The sequence below is a fragment of the Panthera onca genome, chromosome A2 (genome assembly GCF_046562875.1).
Source record: "Panthera onca isolate mPanOnc1 chromosome A2, mPanOnc1 haplotype 2, whole genome shotgun sequence".
Lineage (NCBI taxonomy): Eukaryota > Metazoa > Chordata > Mammalia > Carnivora > Felidae > Panthera > Panthera onca.
Window position 1 is genome coordinate 155896264 of NC_138340.1, and position 25776 is coordinate 155922039.

The window sequence follows — 25776 nt, forward strand, 5'->3', positions numbered from 1 at the left end:
ATGGCAGCTCCTGGTCACTTCTCCCCATAGTCCTCACATTGGTCAATCCTGACACAGGGCATCCCTTCTCTCTCAGCTACATTTCTAGGTTCCCTTCCTCCTCCCCCCCTTACAAGGACCAACTTTGCCAAGCTGTCTTCCAACTCTACAGTGAGTTTCCTCGTCCGCATCTCAATTCCTTTATTGTCCCATCCTGGCCTCTCTCCTTTCACACCACCATTGTCAATATTTCTGCCATTCTTATGTGGCTAAGCAGGGGTCAAAGACTGTGTACATGAAACTTCCTTCCCAACATTATACATGTATGTTGTGAACTCACTGAAGGGACTGGGAAAAAAGGATGTGACATACATAACTGAAAAATAGTGTTTTGACTGGAATCTGTAAGACTAAGAGTGGAACTGAGCATGATCATAATAGTATTGTTAATAAAGTTGTTTCCCACTGAGAGTATGAGTTAACAATTCTGCAATTGCTATACCTGTATACTACAGGTGAACAAATAAAGATAACAACTGGTGGGAGCCAGGTCTGTCACTGTGGATGGGTATGTTACAGAGAAGCAAGAGGAGAAGGCTAGAATTAGCCATGTGGCACTGGATTCAAATTGGTGCATCAGTGTGCACGCATATTAGAAGATTATATGTATGTAGGTGGGTTGATTAATATATGATATAAATAAATGATATGAAAATTGACTCTTCTTTTTCATAACTATTTTGGCTATTCTCTTGTCATTCTCTTTCCATATAAATTTTGGAGTCAGTTTGTAGATGTCTACAAAGTGCTTGCTGGGCTATTGATTGGGACTGTGTTCAATCTATAGTTAGATTATTAAAACCCTGAGATCTAGGACTCCTTGCATTTGTATATGATTGTAAATTTTCTGCCTGACCATGGGGTTGAGTAGGGGTTCTTTGATGGTAAGAGGTCAATCCCTGTTCTTTCCTCCCTCTCATGTACTTGTTCTCTATGGCTCTTTTCAAATGTAGGCAAATATTTGTCTTTCTTCTGTGACATTAGGCTTGCTCCTGAATCTTTCACTGGCACACACCAATGGCTTGACCTTTACATTTTATATCTTTATATTGTGTCAGTACCATTGTACAGAATTGTCTCGTAGGCTTTACAACTCCTCAGAGGCCATTTACGTGTATCAGGCCATCCTAGTCTATTAGAGTCCTCCTCCATTTTTCCTGCAACCGCCATCCCTCCAGTCCAACAAGCCAGTATTGTTTTTGAGCACTGTGCCTGATGTCATCTGTCCCTCTCAGGGGCACCACCAGTAGTCAGAAACTGTGTTCCTTATTTAGACTCTGAATCAGGGCCGCTGCCCCAACCCTGGAGATTTTCCTGTTCACATGCTGTATGTGAACACTTGCTTTTATACCAAAACATTCATATAACTTGGTATTAAGAATTCTTAAGACTCCAAAGCAAGAGGGAACAGAAGCTTTATTGACAATCATGGCAGCATTCCTTACAATTGCCAAAAAGTGGAAGTGACCCAAAAGCCGCTCCACAGATGAGGAAACAGATGAATGTGTAAACAAAAGGTGGTATATGCGTACAATGGAATTTTATTCAGACTTAAAAAACAATGAAATTCTGATCCATGCTGTCGTATAGATGACCCTTGAAAATATTGCTAAATGAAAGAAAGTGAATATAAAAGGGAAAATATTGTATGTTTCCGTTTATGTGAGGTACCTAGAATAGTCCAGTTCCTAGAGACAGAAAGTAGAATAGTGAGCAGCAGGGGTTGGGGAAGGAGGAAATGGGAGTTACTAATTAATGGGGGCCAAGTGTCAGCTTAGGATGCTAAAGTGTTCTGGAGATGGAGGGTGGTGACGGTCACACAACAATGTGAGTGGACTTAATGCTACTGAATTGTACACTTAAGATGGTTAAAAATGGCAAAATTGTGTTATATATATATATTTTTTTTAATATATGAAATTTATTGTCAAATTGGTTTCCATACAACACCCAGTGCTCATCCCAAAAGGTGCCCTCCTCAATACCCATCACCCACCCTGCCCTCCCTCCCACCCCCCATCAACCCTCAGTTTGTTCTCAGTTTTTAACAGTCTCTTATGCTTTGGTTCTCTCCCACTCTAACCTGTTTTTTTTTTTTTTTCCTTCCCCTCCCCCATGGGTTTCTGTTAAGTTTCTCAGGATCCACATAAGAATGAAACCATATGGTATCTGTCTTTCTCTGTATGGCTTATTTCACTTAGCATCACACTCTCCACTTCCATCCACATTGCTACAAAAGGCCATATTTCATTCTTTCTCATTGCCACGTAGTATTCCATTGTGTATATAAACCACAATTTCTTTATCCATTCATCAGTTGATGGACATTTAGGCTCTTTCCACAATTTGGCTATTGTTGAGAGTGCTGCTATAAACATTGGGGTACAAGTACCCCTATGCATCAGTACTCCTGTATCCCTTGGATAAATTCCTAGCAGTGCTATTGCTGGGTCATAGGGTAGGTCTATTTTTAATTTTCTGAGGAACCTCCACACTGCTTTCCAGAGCGGCTGCACCAATTTGCATTCCCACCAACAGTGCAAGAGGGTTCCCGTTTCACCACATCCTCTCTAACATCTATAGTCTCCTGATTTGTTCATTTTGGCCACTCTGACTGGCGTGAGGTGATATCTGAGTGTGGTTTTGATTTGTATTTCCTTGATGAGGAGCGATGTTGAGCATCTTTTCATGTGCCTGTTGGCCATCCGGATGTCTTTAGAGAAGTGTCTATTCATGTTTTCTGCCCATTTCTTCACTGGGTTATTTGTTTTTCGGGTGTGGAGTTTGGTGAGCTCTTTATAGATTTTGGATACTAGCCCTTTGTCCGATGTGTCATTTGCAAATATCTTTTCCCATTCCGTTGGTTGCCTTTTAGTTTTGTTGGTTGTTTCCTTTGCTGTGCAGAAGCTTTTTATCTTCATAAGGTCCCAGTAATTCACTTTTGCTTTTAATTCCCTTGCCTTTGGGGATGTGCCGAGTAAGAGATTGCTACGGCTGAGGTCAGAGAGGTCTTTTCCTGCTTTCTCCTCTAAGGTTTTGATGGTTTCCTGTCTCACATTCAGGTCCTTTATCCATTTTGAGTTTATTTTTGTGAATGGTGTGAGAAAGTGGTCTAGTTTCAATCTTGTGCATGTTGCTGTCCAGTTCTCCCAGCACCATTTGTTAAAGAGACTGTCTTTTTTCCATTGGATGTTCTTTCCTGCTTTGTCAAAGATGAGTTGGCCATACGTTTGTGGGTCTAGTTCTGGGGTTTCTATTCTATTGCATTGGTCTATGTGTCTGTTTTTGTGCCAATACCCTTTGATCCCCTCTTTGATTCTCTTCACACTCTTCAGAGGTGACTGTGTTCAACTGTCTACTGGGATATATAAATAATATACCGACATTTTGTGATTTATCAAGTTGTTTTTTCTTTAGTTAATCACCTTATTTTTAAATTTTGATCAAATATTCATCCTGTGTTTTCTTCTTGTTTACCCCTACAGATACCATAAACCTAACAATAAATTATTCCTTGTGCTTTGTGCTCCATAGGTCTTCTTACTTGGTGTACTTCTAAGTTTTGATGGGGCGGATTTTCCAGCATCCCTCTAACAGAGAACTCATAAAAGGTAAGCTATTTTGGATGTTTTTATTCCAGCTTCATACTTCATTGTCACTTTGGTCAGATGAAAACACCCACACACCAGCCACTGGGGATGCCTTGGCTGCAGATCCCCCAGCATCTAATGTACCTCAGCCTGGTGCCCAGACCCAAAGGCAGCTTGGATGAGCTTTGGGCACAGGCTATGGAACATGCCCAGAAACTCACCCGGAATCTGTAGGCCAAAGAGAGACCACAAATGTGAGCATTAGCTCTTTCCTTTGGGAAAGCTAAAGGGAGGTTTTCAGCACCTGGCCTGGTGCGTTACATGATCTAGAAGAGAAACAAGCTTAAGAATTCACCAAGAGAGGGCTCAAGAAACAAGTGTATCCATACAAGTCCTGAGAAAGCCTCTGAATCACTAGAATCACTCAGAATCAGTAGCCTAGACTGGCTGATAGTAGGTCTTTTTCTCCTGAAGCCAGTCACTAATTTAATCTGATCCATTAATGAGAAATGAAATATTATTCAACCATAAAAAAGAAGAAAATCCTGTCATTTGCTAACAACATGAATAGCAAAATAGTAACATGGATAAATCTTGAGGGCATTATGCCAAGGGAAATAGATCAGACAGAGGAAGACAAATATTGTATATTTTTCCTTATATGTGGAATCTAAAAAAGCCAAACTCCTAGGAATAGAGAGTAGACTGGTGGTTACTAGGGGCTGGGGAATGAGGGAAATTTGGAGATGTTGCTTGTAACTCTTATAAGTTATAACTCCCAGTTGTAAGATAGGTAAGTTTGTGGATCTAATGTACAGCGTGGTGACTACATAACTATGCTACATTGTCTACTTGAAAGTTACTAATAGAATAGATATTAAATGTTCTCACCATGAAATAAAAAGTAATTTTGTGAGGGGACAGATGTGCTAACTAAATTTATTATGGTAATCAGTTCACAGCATATATGTATATCAAATTATTCATATTTGCATAATTACATGAGGAAACGTCTGGAAGTCAAGGTAGGTAACTGATTACCAACTGGGCTATTAGGAGTAGGAGTGAAAGAAGTATTTCTTATTGAATAACCTTTTATATTGTTTTGGTGTGTGTTTCATGAGAATGTATTACCAATGAAATTCTATATTATCAATTTAAAAATAAAAGATGTAAAATTATCCTGTGTTTTTCCAATGTCTTTGAGTCATACTAATTAAACTCTAGCTTTCAATTGCCAGGAAGGTTTGATTGTTTATGAGGATATCTCATTATTTTTAGCAAATGAGTATTTACTTAAGTCCAGATACTCTGTAAAGTTTCTGTTTAGCTGAAGGTAGAAAATGGGAGAACAGTAGGGGAGGAGGGATGGAGTTTCACATTTTTCTACTTGGGCCTTTGGTTACTTTGTCGTGACATTCAGGGGTTCTTCAGATATTGAGCACATGTATCCGATATTATCTTACATGCACATTGGAAATACCTTTTATCAGTCTAGTTTTTCTATTCGTTAAAAAAAATTCAATTCCAGCATGGCTAACGTGCAGCGTTATGTTTCAGGTGTACAATATAGCGATTCAACAGTTCTATACATTACTCAATGCTCATGAAGGTTAAGTGTGCTCTCAATCCCCATCCCCTATTTCACCCATCCCCCTACCCACCTCCCCTTAGGTAGCCATGTTTGTTCCCTATAGTTAATAGTGTATTTGTTGGTTTGTCTAATTTTTTCTTCGTTTGTTTGTTTTATTTCTTACATTCCATATATGAGTGAAATCATACGGTAATTGTCTTTCTCTAATTTATTTCACTTAGTATAATACATTTTAGACTTTAGATCCATCCATACTGTTGCAAATGACAACATTTCATTCTTCTTATGGCTGAGTAATATTTCATTATATATATTGAATATATATATACACACATTATATACACACACATATACATACACGTGCATATATATATATATGTATATATATATACATATATACTACTTTTCTTTATCCATTTGCTTATCGATGGACATTTGGGTTGTTTATGTAGTTTGGCAATTTCAGTAATGCTATAATAAACATAGGGGTGCATATATCTTTTTGAATTAGTGTTTTTGTATTCTTTGGGTAAATACCTAGTAGTGGAATTACTGGGTTATATGGCAATTCTATCTTTAATTTTTTGAGGAACCTCCGTACTGTTTCCGCAGTGGCTGCACCAGTTTGCATTCTCACCAACAGTGTGAGAGGGTTCCTTTTTCTCCACATCCTTACCAACTCCTTACCAACAATTCAGTAGGTTGTCTTTGTTTTCTTGTGTTTCTGATTTTAGCCATTCTGACAGGTGTGAGGTGATAGCTCATTGTAGTTTTGATTTGAATTTCCGTGATGATGAGTGATGTTGAGCATCTTTTCATATGTCTGTTGACCATCCATATGTTTTCTTTGGAGAAATGTCTGTTAATGTCTTCTGCCCATTTTTAATTTTGTTTTTTGGGTGTTGAGTTGTATCAGTTCTGTATACATTTTGGAAAGTAACCCTTTATTGGGTATGTCATTGCAAATATCTTCTCCCATCAGTAGGTTGTCTTTTTGCTTTGTTGAGTGTTTTCTTTGCTATGCAGAAGCTTTTCATTTCAGTATAGTCCCAATTCTTTATTTTTGCTTTTGTTTTCCTTGCTTCCGGAGACACATCTGGAAAAACGTTTCCACTGATGTCAGAGAAATGACTGCCTGTGCTCTCTCCTAGGATGTTTATGGTTTCAGGTTTCACATTTTGGTGTTTCACCCATTCTGAGTTTATTTTCGTTTATGGTGTAAGAAAGTGGTCCAGTTTCATTCATTCTTTTTGCGTGTTGCTGCCCAGTTTTCCCAACGCCATTTGTTGAAGAGACCGTCTTTCCCATTCATGTTCTTGCCTCCTGTGTCAAAGATTAATTGACCTGTAAGTGTTGGTTTATTTCTTGTCTCTCTATTGTGTTTCCTTGATTATGAGCCTGTTTTTGTGCCAGTATTGTACTGCTTTGATCACTACAGCTTTGTAGTATATCTTGAAATCTGAGATTGTGTTAATACCTCCAGTTTTCTTCTTTTTTTCAACATTACTTGGGCTATTGAGGGTCTTTTGTGGTTCCATATAATTTTTAAGATTATTTGTTCTAGTTCCATGAAACACGCTGTTGGTATTTTGGTAGGGATTGCAGTAAAGCTGTAGATGGCTTTGGGTTGTATGGACATTTTAATAATATTTATTCTCCCAATCCATGAGCATGGATATCATTGCACTTGTTTGTATCCTATACAATTTCTTTCATCAATGTTTTATAGTTTTCAGAGTACAGGTCTTTTATCTCCTCAGTTAAGTTTATTCCTAGGTTTCTTATTATTTTTGGTGCAATTATAAACGGGATTGGTTCCTTGATTTCTCTTTATGTTGCTTCATTAATGGTGTATAGAAAAGCAACAGATTTTTGAATGTTGATTTTGTATTCTGTGACTTGACTAAATTTGTGTATCTGTTCTAGCAACTTTTTGGTGGAGTTTATTGGGTTTTGAATTTAGAGTATCATGTTACCTGCAAATAGTGAAAGTCTGATTTCTACCCTGTTGATTTGGATGCCTTTTATTTATTTTGTTGTCTGACTGCTGAGGCTAGGTATTCCAGTACTAGGTGAAATAACAGTGGTGAGAGTGGACATCCCTGTCTTGTTCCTGACCATAGGGGAAAGCTCTCACTTTTTCCCCATTGAGGATGTTGTTAGCTGTGGGTTTTCCATATATGGACTTTATTTTGTTGAGGTATGTCCCTCTAAACCTACTTTGTTGAGGGTTTTTATCATGTATTTTACTTTGTCACATGCTTTTTCTGCATCTATTGAAATGATCATATAGTTTTTATCCTTTCTCTTATTGAAGTGATGTATCATGTTGATTGATTTGTGAAGATTGAACCACCTTGCATCGTAGGAATTTATCCCACTTGATCGTGGTGAATGACTTTTTAAATTATTTAAATCATTGGCTTCTGTTTGTTAATATTTTTGTGGGGATTATCACATCTATGTTCATCAGCAATATGGGTCTGTAGTTCCCTGTTTTTTGTAGTATCTTTTAAAAAGTTTATTTAGTTTTGAGAGAGGGGGAGGGCAGAAAGAGAGGAGACAGAGAATTATAAGCGTGGAGCCTGATGCAGGGCTCAAACTCATGAACCATAAGATCATGACGAGCTGAAATCAAGAGTTAGGCCCTTAACTGCCTGAGCCACCCAGGAGCCCCTTTTGTAGTGCCTTTATCTGGGTATTTATTATTATTGGGTAATGCTAGCCTCATAGAATGAATTTGGAACCTTTCCTTTCTCTGCTATTATTTGGAATAGTTTGAGAAGATTACGTTTTCTTTAAAGTTATTTTTTTTTAAGTTTATTCATTTATTTTGAGAGAGAGACAGAGTGAGTAGGGGAGGGACAGAGAGAGAGAGGGAGGGAGAGATTCGCAAGCGGCCTCCATGCTGCTAGCACAGAGCCCAACACAGGGCTCGAACTCATTTAACTGAGATCATGACCTGAGCCAAAACCAAGAGTCAGATGCTTAACCAACTGAGCTGCCCAGGTGTCCCATGTCTTCTTTACATTTTTTGTTGAATTCACTTGTGAAGTCATCTGGTCCTGGACTTTTGTTTGTTGGGATTTTTTTATTTTATTACTGATTCAATTTTGTAGTTGGTAATCAATGTGTTCAAATTTTCTATTTCTTCTGGATTCAGTTTGGGAAGGTTATGTTTCTAGGAATATATCCATTTTTTCTAGGTTGTCCAAGTTCTTGACATATAATTTTTTAATAACATTCTCTTATAATCCTTTGTATTTCTGATTCAGTTATTTCTCTCTTTAATTTCTGATTGTCAACCAAATCCCAGTAAGTTATTTTGTAGATAATGACAAGATGATACTAATGTTTATATGGAAAGGGAAAAGGCTCAGAATAGCCAACATAATAGAAGAACAGAGTTGAAGGTATTGTCTCTGCTCAACTTCAAGACTTATTATAGAGCTGTAGTTTTCAAGACAGAGTGTTATTGGTGAAATAATAGAGAAATATATCAGTGGAAAATAACAGAAAGCCCAGAAATAGACACACACAGATATCATCAACTGACCTGTAACAAAAAACAAAGGCAGTTCCATGAAGAAGGGTTAGTCTTTTCAACAAAAGGTGCCGGAACAACTGGACATCTTCATGAAAAATAATTCTGGACACAGACTTTACACCTTTCACAAAAGCAAACTCAACTTGGAGCAGAGACCTAAATGTCAAATGCAAAGCTACAAAACATCATAATGTAACAGTGGAGAAAACTAGGTGACCTGGTGTTTGATGACTATTTTTTAGATACAACACCAAAAGCATGATTTAGGAAACAAAAAATTGAAAACACGAACTTCTGCTCTGGGAAAGACTGTTAAGAGAATGAAATGGCAAATCACAGTTTGGGAGAAGATACTTATAAAGCACATATGAAATATTACACATGTATCCAAAATATACAAAGAACTCTTCAAACTCAACAATAAGAACAGATAACTAGACGGACATTGAGGAGGGCACCTGTTGGGATGAGCACTGGGTGTTGTATAGAAACTAATTTGACAATAAATTTCATATTAAAAAAATAAGAACACATAACTCAATTAAAAAATGGACAAAAGATCTGAACAGACCCTTCACTAAAGAACATATGCAGGTGATAAATAAGCATATAAAAAATGGTCAATATCCTATGTCATCAGGAAATTGCAAATTAAACAACAATGAATGTTAATGAATGTTAACACCTAAGAGAATGGCTAAAATCTAAAACACCAAATTCTGGTGACAATGTGGAACAAGTGGAATTCTCATTATTGCTGTTGGGAATGAAAAATGGTACAGTCACTTTGAAAGACAATTGGCAATTTCTTGCAAAGCTAAATATACTCTTACCATTCAACCCAGCAATTATCTTCCTTAGTATACACACAAATGAGTTGAAAACTTATGTCCACACATAATCTTGCACAGAATGTTTACTGTAAGTATATTCATATTTTCCCCCATTTGGAAGCAGCCAAGACCTCTGTTGTGGGTTGAATTATGTCTGTCAACATTCATATGTTGAAGTTCTAACCTCCCAGTACATCAGCATGTGAACTTGGTTGGAAATGGGGTGGTTGCAGATGTAATCAGTGAAAATGAGGCCATAGTGGATCCCTATCCTAATGATTGGCACCCTTATAAATAGAATACCGTATGAAGAGACACACATAGGGATAATGCCTTGAGAACATGAAACGTAAACCAGATAGCAATAGAGAAGACTCAATAAAGCCAAATGTAATGTCTTGGAAAAGAATAATATAATTGGTCAATCCCTAACAAGAATGACCGAGGAAAAAATAGAAACACAAATTATCAATGTCACAAATGGAAACAAGGGATATCACAATGGTACCATAATTCTTAAATCTATAAAAATGGGTATCATGAACAACTTTGTCAATAAACTTGACAGATGAATTAAGCAATTCACCTTGCAAACACAATCTGAAGTAGAAGTTTTGAATAGTCCTTTAGCTACTAAAGATGTTTCACCTGTAAATACTTTCTCATAGAGAAAACTCTTGGGCTAGAGGTCCTCACTAGACATGGAGTTTCCCCAACAACTTAGAAGGAGATAATACAAACTTTTCCTGCATAAAATAGGAAAGGAGGGCATATTTTCCAATTCATTTTATGATAACCAAAATTACCTTCATGCCAAAACCTGACAAGGACCTTACATAAAATAAAATTAAGGCTAATGCCTTTCATTAACATAGAGGCCAAAATCCTGAATAAAAGGCTAATCTGTATAATCCAATAAGTTAAAAATGATAACGAACATACCTCCATACAATATGCATTTTTGGTGTCTGACCTTTTCATTCATTGTAATGTACTTGAATTCAACCATTTTGTGTCTATGAACAGTTTGTTACTTTTTGTTGCTGAGTAGTATTTCTTCATATGAATATATCCATCTCTGTTGATACATATTTATTTTGTTATTTTAGTTACAATGAATACAGGCACTATGAACATTATAACAGAAGTATGTTTTCATTCATTTTAGGAAACTGTCTACAAGTAGAATTGCTGAATCATATATATTTAAGTTTTTAAGAAATGAAACTTTTTCTGAAGGAGTTTTAATACTTTATGTTCCTTCTTCCTTCTCCATTTCTACTCTTCCAGTGTATAGTGGAAAATACTGTAAAGATATCTAGAAAACTGAACCATGCCTTGAATTAAGAAAATTGATTCTGGGGGAGCCTGGGTGGCTCAGTTGGTTGGGTGTTCAGCTCTTGATTTCAGCTTAGGTCTTGATTTCACCTTTTGTGAGTTTGAGCCCCGCATCGGACTTGTACTGGCAACCCAGGGTCTGCTTGGGATTCTCTCTCTCTTTCTCTCTCTCTCTCTCTCTCTCTCTGCCCCTCCCCCACACGTGCTCTGTCTGTCTGTCTCTCCCTCTCACTCTCTCTCTCTCTCTCTCAAAAAAAAAAAAAAAACAAACATTAAAAAAATTTAAAAAAAAGAAAAGAAATACCTGACAAGAGACTCTTTGGATGGGCCCAATACAATCTCATTTAAAAAACAAAACAGATGAGTAGAGGAGAAAAATGATAGAGAAGTAAACCAAGAAAGGCTCTTAACTATAGAAAACAAACTGGTGATTACCAGAGGGGAGGTGGGGGTGGGTGGGTGAAGTGGGTGATGGGGATTAAGGAGGGCACTTGTTATGATGATCACCAGGTGATGTATGGAAGTGTTGAATCATTGTATTGTACACCTGAAACTACTATTCCACTGCGTGTTAACTAACAGGAATTTAAACAAAAACTTAAAAAAAAAAGATTATAAATTATTGTAACTTTGGAGAATGAATGGTAACAGCTAATAATTTAATACAATTAAAAAGTTGTACAAATTATCATACAAGAGAGTATTTATTGCATCAATAATATACACATGAAAAATTGGAGAAAATGTTTGTTAATCAGCATATTCATTAATTAATGATCAGTATTTTCATAAGCAAATATTTGTTAAGCAATTACATAAAATGTGATTAACATATTTTTAATATGGAAAAGTTTAATAGACACACAAGCATGTGTACATACACACATATATATATTAAGAAGAAGGTAGCAGGAAAGTATATTAATTAAAACATACTTTACTTAAAAAGAATATATACAGATATTCTTGTAAACACACAGAAAATTCTGTATGAATAGACTAGAAATTTTTAATAATAATTTATAATAACATTTAGCTCTAGGAGATGGATCAGGAGAATCAAGCAGATGGGGAGAGAGATATTTATGCTTTACCTTATATCCTTCCATTTGATTTTTAAATAATACCTGTGCTAATTTCATGAAAGATGGCAGTTGTTTTTCAACATTAAAAGTAAATGTTTTAAGTGTGATTTTGCTTTTAAACTCAGCATCCCAGCCATTCTCTCTTTTATGCAGTATTTTGTTGTTGTTGTTGTTGTTAATTCTGAATAGTGTTTCTTCAAGTTTGACAAGCAGCACAGGGAGGTGACCTGAGAGCATTTGAAGGTCTAGAAGGGAAATGTATGGCTGAACACCCAGAGTTGGGTGCATGTTGGAGGGACTGGAATGGGCTGTGGCATTATCAGAAGGTGACATTGGAGTAGGTGGCAGGTCCTCTCTATTTGTCTTGCCAGGTTCCCATAACTGTGGACAGAGGGTATGTGGTTTAGAGTGTGCAGAGATCATCGGGAAAGCCGTGCTTCCTGAAACCTTGGAGATGAAGAAGAAGAAGATTGAGTGGCCCCTAAGTTTCTGAGTCTGTCCTGGAGTCATCAGCTTGGGGGCAGCGCAGGCTCTGTAGGGCTAAATGGAGTCAGGGAGAAGCAGAGAGCAGATGAGGGGGCTGAGTGTTCACAGCTTGGTAGTGGTGATAACTAAGGGTCTGGGAGGATGGCAGCCTGAAAGTTGAGAAATTCCTGAGTAGGAGTGTTTAAGTTTTCCCAATGCAGAGAACTTTACCGGGGTCTAAAACTTGATTATCCTCAGGAGGGAAGAGTGAAAGTTTCTTCAGCTTTTCCTTGACTACATCCCTAGTGTGTCTCTGAACCTGTGCAAATGATTCTCCAGTGTATAACTATCCTTGGGGATGGATAAGATAGAAAGGAAGGAGGCAGAGAGAATGAGGGGGAGGGAGATAGCTAGATTCCTCTCAGCACTACTTCTGGACTTTTTCCTGAGCTCCTGGGTGTGGACAGTGTTCTTCACCATGAGTGGAGACAGCAGGAGCTGCCCTTGTCTCCTAAGCATGGCTGTTTACTAGCCGTGGGAGCCTGCATGATGCCTGAAGTGCAATAGAACTTTCCAGTCCAGTCCGTTCCCTACAGGTGAGTGTCTTCCAGGTATGCCCCTTGGTGAAGGAGAGAGTTACCAGAGCATTAGCAGGGGGAGGGTCTAGGTTTGGCTGCCAGGTACAATAAGGACACCAAGAGCCTGAAGAATGGATTAAGGTAGCTGCAGGTTAGATGGCCCTCCATAGCAGAGAGCAGCTTCACGGTGCCCAGTGCTGGCGATGAGCACACTCTCTGTCATCACCTCCGTTCCTGTTCTCTCATATCTCTTCATCTCTTCCTTTTAGCTGCTTGCCTTCTTGTGGGGATCTCTGGGAAGAGAGATTGCAGGTTGGCTGGGCAATGCTTTAGAGAAAAGTGAATGGAGGGAAAGGTAGAAAGGTTGGGTACTCTTTGTTTATTCATTGGTTTGTTCTTTAGCCTGTTAATTGATAAAGTCACTTAAAAATATTTATAGAACACATACTTTGTCAGACTCTGTTCTTGTCACAGGTGATAATACAAGAAAGCTAAAGAACTTGCTTCAAGTTACTTACTTCTAATGTGGGATTTTGAGGATGATAAACTAATAAACAATTAAACACATAATATGGTTTGAGCTACTGATGAGAGCCAATAGAATAAAAATACAGCCTAACAAGGTTAGAGAGTGAAACTGTGCAGGTAGTGTTTTGAAGGGGATGTGTGGGAAAGTGCTGTGGAGAGGAGATATTTGAGCAAAGACCTGCATGTGGTGAGGGAAGAAGTCCAGACCTCCTGAAGAACTCAGTATGATTTATATTGACGTCTTCTAACATTTTCTTACCCTAGGGCTCTAGAGAAAATAGAAGGTCGTAGATAAGCATATGCACTCTTTGAGTTTTCCAAGTTGCTCTATGGGACTGAGACCATTGCAGTTCGGTTAGAGCGATAGGCTGCCCATTTCGAGGTTTTGTCTCTGTCTGGAACTAGACATTTGAGACCGGGGGAATATGGAGGATTTTGCCTCTATATCACCACTGTTTTCTTGTCTTCTGGTCCCAGGGTGGAGACTGCAGTACAGACAGGACTTCCTTCTGGCACCCGCCTCCCCATTGTCATCTACAGAACAGAGGAATAAAAGATCTCAGAGTTAGAGGTCACTAACAGGGAACTGGAGAGGCCCTTCCTGCCTGGAGGATATACATTCACGGATATGAGAAATGGTGGATGCCTTTCATCCTGAGAATAAGGAGGGAGAAGTTGATAATCCACACCACGGAGCCAGCTTCCAGGAGTCAGGAAAAGACTCAATATTTTGTCTCAAAACAGTTCTTATGACAATGTCCTAGATAGGTCCCACTTGGTAACAACACTGCAGAGTTCTTAGTATAATTGAGGCAGAAATTTAAAATGAATATAATGCAAATGGAACCTATGTTAGAGGATACAAACAAAAGAAGTAATCATGTCTTTGTGTGATTGGCTAAGGTTGGGATTCTTTGAACTGTTGAAATGTAGCAGGAGTTTGCAGGACATGGATACAAGAGGCAGAGAAGACACTTTTGGGCACTGGAGATGAAGTGTTGGTGGCATGAATGAGCACTTTGTGACCAGGGAAGTGAATAGAATGGCAGGTCAGGGCAGGGTTGGAGGCAGGATGGCTGGTGAACTGGGAGACGGGTACATACTGGGTGAGTGGGTTTTCATGCCTCAGGTGTGGTGTTGGTGGCTACTGCTCATCTTCTTGGGCATTTACATTTACCTTCATAAGTTACACATATCCTTCATGAAACATTTAATATCAACCTTGTATAATAAAATAGTAGCCTTATGTTGTGAAGTCTAGGAGTAGGATATATTTCCTCAAACTGGAATTGCCTTGAATCTTCCTGTGATCAGAAACTTGTTTTCTCTCTTTTGCTCTTTAGATTCCACAAGGAACAAGAGCTCAGAACTGAATGTTGGGGAATCACTCTAGTGCCACTGAATTTTATCTCCTTGGCTTCCCTGGCTCCCGAGAACTACATCATATTCTCTTTGCTATCTTCTTCTTCTTCTACTCAGTGACATTAATGGGAAACATGGTCATCATTGTGATTGTCTGTGTGGACAGACGTCTGCAGTCCCCCATGTATTTCTTCCTTGGTCATCTCTCTGCCTTGGAGATCTTGGTTACCACTAATATCGTGCCCATGATGCTTTGGGGGCTGCTGCTCCCTGGGATGCAGACAATATCTCTGGCTGCATGTGTCACCCAGCTCTTCCTGTACCTTTCTTTGGGGACCACAGAGTTTGCATTACTGGGAGCGATGGCTGTGGACCGTTACGTGGCTGTCTGTAACCCTCTGAGGTACGACATCATTATGAACAGCCGCACCTGCATCTGGGTGGTCATTATGTCATGGGTGTTTGGGTTCCTTTCTGAAATCTGGCCAATTTATGCCACATTTCAGCTTACTTTCTGCAAATCAAATGTGGTGAACAATTTCTTCTGTGACCGAGGGCAATTGCTCAATCTATCCTGCAATAATACCCTTTTCATAGAGTTTATCCTATTCTTAATGGCCGTTTTTATTCTTTTTGGTTCTCTTATCCCTACAATCATCTCCTACACCTACATCATCTCCACCATCATCAAGATCCCCTCTGTCTCTGGCCGGAGGAAAGCCTTCTCTACTTGTGCATCCCACTTCACTTATGTCGTGATCGGCTATGGCACCTGCTTGTTCCTCTATGTGAAACCCAAGCAAACGCAGGCAGCTGAGTACAACAGGGTAGCGTCACTGATGGTTTTAGTGGTGACCCCTTTTCTAAACCCATTTATCTTCACCCTCCGGAATGAAAAATTCATAGAGGTCTTTCGAGATGTCATGAAACGCTGCTCTCAACTCCTCAAGGGTTAGCTGGTTCCTAAGTACAAACATGAACTCATCATCATGGACCTGAGCAGTCTCATAGCACTAATTCAAATCTGAAATGATCATTTTCATCATCAAATAGTTTGTCATCTGCAAGGGAATTCTACAAAATTCTTCAAGGGAATTTTAAGACACTGAGAGTCCACCAACTTATATTCGGATTTTTCCTTATTGGAGATCACATTATTATTGTCTAATTGAATATAGACATTTGTATATTCTGCTGTAGTTATAATACATCTTACAATATACATTTTCAAAGTGTAAATGTACAAAATATATGTAATATTTTTAAGGACACTCAGCTCTGGGAGCCCCTGGGTCATTCAGTCGGTAAGCGACTAACTTCATCTCAGGTCATGATCTTGCGGTTCATGAATTGAGCACGATCATAATGGTATTGTTAATAAAGTTGTTTCCCACTGGGGGTATGACTTAGCAATTCTTCAATTGCTGTACACTTATACTACAGGTGAACAAAAGAAGATAACAACTGGTGGGAGCCAGTTTCTTATGTGGATAAGTATGTTCCAGAGAAGCAAGAGGAGAAGGCCAGAATCAGCCATGTGGCACTGGATTTAAATTGGTGCATTAGTGTGCATGCATATTAGAAGATTATATGTATGTAGGTGGGTTGATTAATATATGATATAAATAAATGATGTGGAAAGTGACTCTTCTTTTTCATAACTATTTTGGCTATTCTCTTGTCATTCTCTTTCCATATAAATTTTGAAGTCGGTTTGTAGATATCTACAAAATGGTTGCTGGGCTATTGATTGGGACTGTGTTCAACCTACAGTTAGATTATTAAAACGCTGAGATCTAGGACTTCTTGCGTTTGTATATGATTGTAAATTTTCTGCCTGACCATGGGGGTGAGTAGGGGTTCTTTGACGGTAAGAGGTCAATCCCTGTTCTTTCCTCCCTCTCGCGTACTTGTTCTCTATGTCTCTTTTCTTTTTTTTTAATACGAAATATTGTCAAATTGGTTTCCATACAACACCCAGTGCTCATCCCAAAAGGTGTCCTCCTCAATACCCATGACCCACCCTCCCCTCCCTCCCACCCTCCATCAACCCTCAGTTTGTTCTCAGTTTTTAAGAGTCTCTTATGCTTTGGCTCTCTCCCTCACTAATCTATTTTTTTTTCTTCCCCTGCCCCATAGACTTCTGTTAAGTTTCTCAGGATCCACGTAAGAGTGAAAACATATGGTATCTATCTTTCTCTGTATGACTTATTTCACTTAGCATAACACTCTCCAGTTCCATCCACGTTGCTACAAAAGGCCATATTTCATTCTTTCTCATTGCCACGTAGTATTCCATTGTGTATATAAACCACAATTTCTTTATCCGTTCGTCAGTTGATGGACATTTAGACTCTTTCCAGATCCCATCGAAGCAGCAACACAAGTGTATGGCTCTTTTCAAATGTAGGCAAATATTTTTCTTTCTTCTGTGACATTAGGCTTGCTCCTGAATCTTTCACTGGCACACACCAATGGCTTGACCTTTACATTTTATACCTTTATATTGTGTCGGTTCCGTTGTACAGAAGTGTCTCGTAGGCTTTATAACTCCTCAGAGGCCATTTACGTGTATCAGGCCACCCTAGTCTATTAGAGTCCTCCTCCATTTTTCCTGCAACCTCCATCCTTCCAGTCCAACGAGCCAGTATTGTTGTTGAGCACTGTGCCTGATGTCATCTGTCCCTCTCAGGGGCACCACCAGTAGTCAGAAACTGTGTTCCTTATTTAGACTCTGAATCAGGGCCGCTGCCCCAACCCTGGAGATTTTCCTGTTCACATGCTGTATGTGAACACTTGCTTTTATACTGAAACATCCATATAACTTGGTATTAAGAATTCTTAAGACTCCAAAGCAAGAGGAAACAGAAGCTTTATTCACAATCATAGCAGCATTCCTTACAATTGTCAAACAGTGGAAGTGACCCAAAAGCCTCTCCACAGATGAGGAAACAGATGAATGTGTAAACAAAAGGTGGTATATGCGTTCAATGGAATTTTATTCAGACTTAAAAAACAATGAAATTCTGATCCATGCTGTCGTATAGATGACCCTTGAAAATATTGCTAAATGAAAGAAGGTGAATATAAAAGGGAAAATGTTGTATGATTCCGTCTATGTGAGGTACCTAGAATAGTCCAGTTCCTAGAGACAGAAAGTAGAATAGTGAGCAGCAGGGGTTGGGGAAGGAGGAAATGGGAGTTACTAATTAATGGGGGCCAAGTGTCAGCTTAGGATGCTAAAGTGTTCTGGAGATGGAGGGTGGTGACGGTCGCACAACAATGTGAGTGGACTTAATGCTACTGAATTGTACACTTAAGATGGTTAAAAATGGCAAAATTGTGTTATGTATTTTTTACCACAATAAAAAAGAAAAAAATATCCAATAATTCTAAATGATGTTCATAGTGAATCATCAGACTATTGCCATTTCACTTCTGGTCCATGGTTCTCTTCACACTCTTCAGAGGTGACTGTCTTCAAGTGTTTCTACTGGGGTATATTTACAAACAATATAAAGGTATTTCTTGACTTGTCAGGTTGTTCTTCCTTATGTTAATAATTGCCTTGTCTAAAAATTCTACTGAGTACGTACACTAATTTTTTTTCTGCTTGTACACTCTTACCGATATCATGAGCCTCACAATAAACTATTCCTTGTGCTTTGTGCTCTGTAGGCCTTCTTACTTGGTGTGCTCCCACGTTTTGATGGGGCAGCCTTTCTACCATCCCTGTAAGAGAACTCGTACGTGGTAGGCTTTTTTTGATGTTTTTATTCCAGCATCATACTTCATTGTCACTTTGGTCATATAAAAAAACCTGCATGTCAGCCACTGGGGTACCTTGCCTGCAGTTCCCCGCAACTGATCTATGGGCAGTGCAGCCTCACCCAGGCCCCTTGACTCAATGGCAGTGAAGAAATAAAAGAACTAAAAGTGAAGAAACAAAGGCTTTCTCGGACAGAATTTGAAGGAGTTTGTCATGAGTACACCTGCTTTGCAAGCAATGTTAAAACAGTTGTTGAAGGAGAAGGAAAATAATATAGTTGGTAAATTTATCCTATAGAAAGAAAGGAGGAACCTTAGAGAAGGAATAAAATAAAAACTTTAATTTTTCTTGTACTTACCCGATCTCAGAGACAACAGTTGTCAGAATGACACAGCAGCGTGTTGGATGATTATAGCTTATGAGTAAGTGAAGTGTATAACAGCAATGTTTAGGAATATGTATGAGGAACTGAGTATATTGTGTTATAAGATACGTGCACTATCAGTGAAGTGGTATAGATGGTGTTATTTAAAGATGATTATAGCGAGGTCACAGGATATAAGTTTGGTATGCAAAGTAAATAGCTTTCCTGTGTACTTGTGAACTCATATACTAGCAATGAAAAACTAGATTTTGAAATTAAAAACACAATGCTTTTGAAATTAGCACCAAAAAAAAAGGTACAAATCTAACAAAATTCATGGAAGATCTACATGAGGAAAACTACGGAATCTATAAAACTCTGATGAAAGGAATAAAAGGATCTATATAAGCGCAGAAATACCCCATATGCATGCACAGGAAAGAAGTGTTATGAAGATATCAATCTTTGTCAACTTGATCTAGAGATTCAATTAAATCTCAGCTAAATCCCAGTAGGTATTATGTAGATAATGACAAAGTGATACTAATGTTTATATGGAAAGGGGAAAGGCCCAGAATAGCCAACAGAATCCTGAAGAACAGAGTTGAAGGTATTGTCTCTACTCAACTTCAAGACTTATTATAAAGCTGTAATGATCAAGACAGTATGTTATCGGTGAAATAATAGAGAAATGTATCAGTGGAAGAGAACAGAAAGCGCAGAAATAGACACACACAGATATCATCAACTGATGTGTAACAAAAAACAAAGGCAGTTCCATGAAGAAGGGATAGTCTTTTCAACAAAAGGTGCCGGAACAACTGGAGATCTTCATGAAAAATAATTCTGGACACAGACCTTACACCTTTCACAAAAATAAACTCAACTTTGCATGTCAAATGCAAAGCTACAAAACATCACAACCTAACAGAGGAGGAAACTAGGTGACCTTGTGTTTGATGACTATGTTTTAGATACAACACCAAAAGCATGATTTAGGAAACAGAAGTTGAAAACATGAACTTCTGCTCTGGGAAAGACTGTTAAGAGAATGAAAAGAAAAGCCACCGTTTGGGAGAACATACTTGCAAAGCACATATGAAAAATTGCTCATGTATCCAAAATATACAAAGAACTCCTAAAAGTCAACAATAAGAACACACAACTCAATTAAAAAATGGACAAAAGATCTGAACAGACCCTTCACTAAAGAACATATGCAGGTGATAAATAAACACATAAAAAATGATCAACATCCTCTGTCATCAGGAAATTGCAAATTAAAAAAGTAATGAAATACCACCCCGCACCCAGTAGAATGACTAAAATTCCAAAATACCGAACGTTGGAGAGGATGTGGAGCTACCAGAACTCTCATTCATTGCTGGTGGGAATGCAAAATGGTACAGTCACTTTGAAAGACAATTGGGCAAATTCTTGCAAAGCTAAATTATACTCTTACCATACAAACCAGCAATTATCTTCCTTAGTATATGCACAAATGAATTGAAAGCATATGTCTACACGTAATTTTGAACCTGAATGTTTACTGTATTCATAATTGCCCCACATTGGAAGAAAACAAGACTTCTGTTACGGATGGAATTGTGTCTGTCAACATTCTTATGTTGAAGTTCTACCCTCCCAGTACATTGGAATGTGAAAGTGCTGCTATAATTTGATTGGGAATGGGTCTTTGCAGATATAATTATAGAAGATGAAGTCATAGTGGAGTAGGGTGGGTCCCTAATCCTAATGACTGTTGTCCTTACAAGTGGGACACCCTGTGTGAAGAGACACACATAGGGAGAATGACTTGAGAACATGAAATATAAGCCAGATATCTGGTTTATATTATATTCCATATTCCAGAAATGGAAATAAGAGGTATCCCAATAGTAAAATAATCCTTAAAAGTATAAAAATGGGTATCATGAACAGCTTTATGTCAATAAACTTGACAACTTAGATGAATTAAGCAATTCACCTGAAAAACTCAAACTGAAGTTGAAGTTTTGAGTAGTCCTATAGCTACGAAAGACGTTTCACCTATAAATACTTTCTCACAAAGAGAACTCCTGGCCTAGATGTCCTCACTGGTGGATTTTCCCACACATTTTAGGAGGAAATAATACATTTTCCCCCATAAAATAAAGGGGGCAGGAGAGCATGTTTTCCAACTCATTTTATGATAACCAAAATTGCCATCATGCAAACCATGACAAGGACCTAACATAAAAGAAAACTATAGGCCAATATCTGTCATTAACAGGCCAAAATGTTGAATAAAAAGCTAATCGTTATAATCCAATAATTTAAAAATGATGGCTATCAAACCTCAGACTACTCATCTAATCTTTCCCAATTTCTCTTCAGCACTGAGGCAATCATTGTTGGGGTTTCTTTAACTACAGATTATTTTATATCTATTCTAGAGAATATGACACCATACAGTATGCTTTTTTTGATGTCTGACCTTTTCACTCATTGTAGTTTACTTGAATTAATCCATTTGGTGTCTCTCAGCAGTTTTTTTACTTTTTGTTGCCAAATAGCAGTTCCTCATAACAATATATCATTCTCTGTTGATGGATATTTATTTTCTGTCACGATTAGTTATAATGAATGAAGGCACTGTGAACATTATAACAGAGGTATTTGTGAGGACATACATTTTGATTTATTTTAGGGAACTACCTACAGATAGAATTGCTGAATCATACGGAGATATATATTTAAGTTTATAAGAAGCTACTTTTTCCAAAGTAGTTTTAATATTTTATATGACTTCCTACTTCTCCATTTCTGCTCTTCCAGTCTATAGTTGAAAATACTAGAAAGGTATCTAGAGGAAATCAACCATGCCTTAAATTAAGAAAGCTGGTTCTTTTGTATATATAAACCACATCTTCTTTATCCATTCGTCAGCTGATGGACATTTAGGCTCTTTCCATAATTTGACTATTGTTGAAAGTGCTGCTATAAACATTGGGGTACCGGTGCCCCTGTGCGTCAGCACTCCTGTATCCTTTGGGTAGATCCCTAGCAGTGCTATTACTGGGTCATAGGGCAGTTTTATTTTTAATTTTTTGAGGAACCTCCACACTGTTTCCCAGAGCGGCTGCACCAGTTTGCATTCCCACCAGCTGTGCAAGAGGGTTCCCGTTTCTCCACATCCTCGCCAGCATCTGTAGTCTCCTGATTTGTTCATTTTAGCCAATACTACTTGGCAATGAGAAAGAATGAAATCTGGCCATTTGCAGCAACGTGGATGCAACTGGAGGGTATTATGCTACGTGAAATAAGTCAGGCAGAGAAAGACAGATACCATATGTGTTCACTCATAAGTGGATCCTGAGAAACTTAACAGAAGACCATGGGGGAGGGGAAGGGGGGGAAAGTTACAGAGAGGGAGGGAGGCAAACCATAGGAGACTCTTAAGGACTGAGAACAAACTAAGGGTTGATGAGGGGTGGGGAGGGAGGGGAAAGTGGGTGATGGGCATTGAGGAGGGCACCTGTTGGGATGAGCACTGGGTGTTGTATGGAAACCAATTTGACACTAAATTATATTAAAAATAATAAAATAAAATAAAATAAAATAAAATAAAATAAAATAAAATAAAATAAAATGATGATTAAAAGAAAAAGAAAAAAGAGAAAGCTGGTTCTTCAGTAAAGGTTCTGAGACAGAGTCCATTCTCCTCAGATTTCCTCATTTGACAGCAACCTTCCTTCACTTTTGTCCAAGAGTCATAACAAGCCCCAACACAGCCACTCAGAGGCTAACAGGCAGATGCTGGGACCAAGGTGTTGTGGGCAGCTATCAGCACACTTGCCATGGGGATGAGGCCCTCAAGCTTGGGTCTTTACTTCACAGTATGATCAGTGACTCCTGTTATGTTAGTATCATTCTAGGATCTGCATGGGAAATACTACACTGAAATAGAAATGCCCTGACCACAGGCTCTCAGGAGAGGCCTGATACAATCTCATTTAAGAAACAAAATAAAGAAATGGCGCTTGGGTGGCTCATTCAGTTAAGTCTCCAACTCTTGATTTCAGCTCAGGTCCTGATCTCACAATTCATGAGATCAAGCCCTGTATTGGGCTCTGTGCTGACATCATGGAGCCTGCATGGGATTCTCTCTTTGCCTCTCTCTCTCTGCCCCTTCCTGGCTCAAAATAAGTGAGTAGACTTTAAAAAAAAGAAACAAATGAGCAATAAGGAAAATAAAGGAGAGAGAAAGGCAAACCAAGAGACCGACTCTTAACTACAGAGAACATTCTGATGGTTACCAGAGGGGAGGCGGGGGTGGGTGGGTGACATAGCTGATGGGGATTTAGGAGGGTACTTGTGATGACCAACAGGTATGGTATGGAAGTGTTGAATCACTGTAGTGTACACCTGACACTAATATTACAATGTATGTTAACTAACAGGAATTTAAATAAAAACTTAAAAAGAAGACATTATAAATTAATGCAACTTTTTGAGAGTGATTTGATAACAGCTCATAATTTAGTGCAATTAAAAAGTTGTATTTGTACAACTCTTCAGACATGAAAATATTTTTTAATATAATTTATTGACAAATTGGTTTCCATAGAACACCCAGTGCTCATCCCCAAAAGTGCCCTCCTCAATGCCCATCACCCACTTTCCCCTCTTCCCCAGCCCTCATTAATGCTCAGTTTGTTCTCAGTATCCAAGAGTCTCTTATGGTTTGCCTCCCATTCTCTCTATAACTTTTTTTTCCCCTTCCCCTCCCCCATGGTCTTCTATTAAGTTTCTCAGACATGAGAATATTTAGTGCAGCAGCAATACACACATGAAAAATTGGAGAAAATGCAATGTTCATCAGCACATTCATTAAACAATGATCAGTATTTCATAAGTGAGTATTAGATAAGCAGTAACTTAAAATGTGATTGACAAATTATTTTATTTGAGAGAGAGAGAGAGTGAGAGAGAGAGCATGTAAGCAGGAGAATGGGGCAGAGGGAGAGAGAAAGAGAACTTTAAGGAGGCTCCATGGTCAGCTCTGAGCCCAATGCAGGGCTAAATCCCACGACACGGGGTACATGACCTGAGCCGAATCAAGAGTCGGTCGGTCAACTGAATGAGCCATCCAGGAGCCGCACATATCATCAACAATATGGGGAAATTTAATATACACCCAAGCATGCATGCATGTGCGCGCGCGCGCGCGCACACACACACACACACACACACACACACACACATACACACATATCAAGAAAAAGGTAGCAGGAAAGTATATTTATTTACATATAATTTACTAAAAAGAATATATATATATATATATATATATATATATATATATATATATATACACATACATACACTCTTGTAAACACACAGAAAACTTCTGTATGAATATGCTGGAAATTATAATAATAATAATTTATAATATTTAGCTCTAGGAGATGGATCAGGAGAATCAAGCAGATGGGGAGAGAGATATTTATGCTTTACCCTATATGCTTCCATTTGAGTTTTAAATAATACCTGTGCTAATTTCATGAAAGATGGCAGTTTTTTTCAACGTTAAAAGTAAATGTTTTAAGTGTGATTTTGCTTTTACTCTGCATCCCAGCCATTCTCACTTTTATGCAGTATTTTGTTGTTGTTGTTGTTGTTGTTGTTGTTGTTGTTAATTCTGAATAGTTTTTCTTCAAGTTTGACCCCTCAGTTCAAGCAGCACAGGGAGGTGACCTGAGAGCATTTGAAGGTCTAGAAGGGAAATGTATGGCTGAACACCCAGAGTTGGGTGCATGTTGGAGGGACTGGAATGGGCTGTGGCATTATCAGAAGGTGACATTGGAGTAGGTGGCAGGTCCTCTCTATTTGTCTTGCCAGGTTCCCATAACTGTGGACAGAGGGTATGTGGTTTAGAGTGTGCAGAGATCATCGGGAAAGCCGTGCTTCCTGAAACCTTGGAGATGAAGAAGAAGAAGATTGAGTGGCCCCTAAGTTTCTGAGTCTGTCCTGGAGTCATCAGCTTGGGGGCAGCGCAGGCTCTGTAGGGCTAAATGGAGTCAGGGAGAAGCAGAGAGCAGATGAGGGGGCTGAGTGTTCACAGCTTGGTAGTGGTGATAACTAAGGGTCTGGGAGGATGGCAGCCTGAAAGTTGAGAAATTCCTGAGTAGGAGTGTTTAAGTTTTCCCAATGCAGAGAACTTTACCGGGGTCTAAAACTTGATTATCCTCAGGAGGGAAGAGTGAAAGTTTCTTCAGCTTTTCCTTGACTACATCCCTAGTGTGTCTCTGAACCTGTGCAAATGATTCTCCAGTGTATAACTATCCTTGGGGATGGATAAGATAGAAAGGAAGGAGGCAGAGAGAATGAGGGGGAGGGAGATAGCTAGATTCCTCTCAGCACTACTTCTGGACTTTTTCCTGAGCTCCTGGGTGTGGACAGTGTTCTTCACCATGAGTGGAGACAGCAGGAGCTGCCCTTGTCTCCTAAGCATGGCTGTTTACTAGCCGTGGGAGCCTGCATGATGCCTGAAGTGCAATAGAACTTTCCAGTCCAGTCCGTTCCCTACAGGTGAGTGTCTTCCAGGTATGCCCCTTGGTGAAGGAGAGAGTTACCAGAGCATTAGCAGGGGGAGGGTCTAGGTTTGGCTGCCAGGTACAATAAGGACACCAAGAGCCTGAA

The 25776-nt window shown here is 38.8% G+C and overlaps 1 protein-coding gene across 3 annotated transcripts in view; it reads left to right on the top strand.

The window, feature by feature from the left end:
• LOC132679611 (olfactory receptor 9A4-like) overlaps positions 1–25776 on the top strand; it is a 100120-nt gene that overhangs the window by 52186 nt on the left and 22158 nt on the right. Inside the window, exons 5-6 of one of the 3 annotated variants that reach the window (XM_078438507.2) lie at positions 3574–3650; positions 14941–14958. In XM_078438507.2, coding sequence (XP_078294633.1) covers positions 3574–3633 — 60 coding nt within the window. In that variant the 3' untranslated portion in view covers positions 3634–3650; positions 14941–14958. Of the gene's footprint in view, positions 1–3573; positions 3651–14940; positions 15916–25776 lie in introns of those variants that run through there. The other 2 variants (XM_078438501.2, XR_013552377.2) reach the window with 2 other exon arrangements.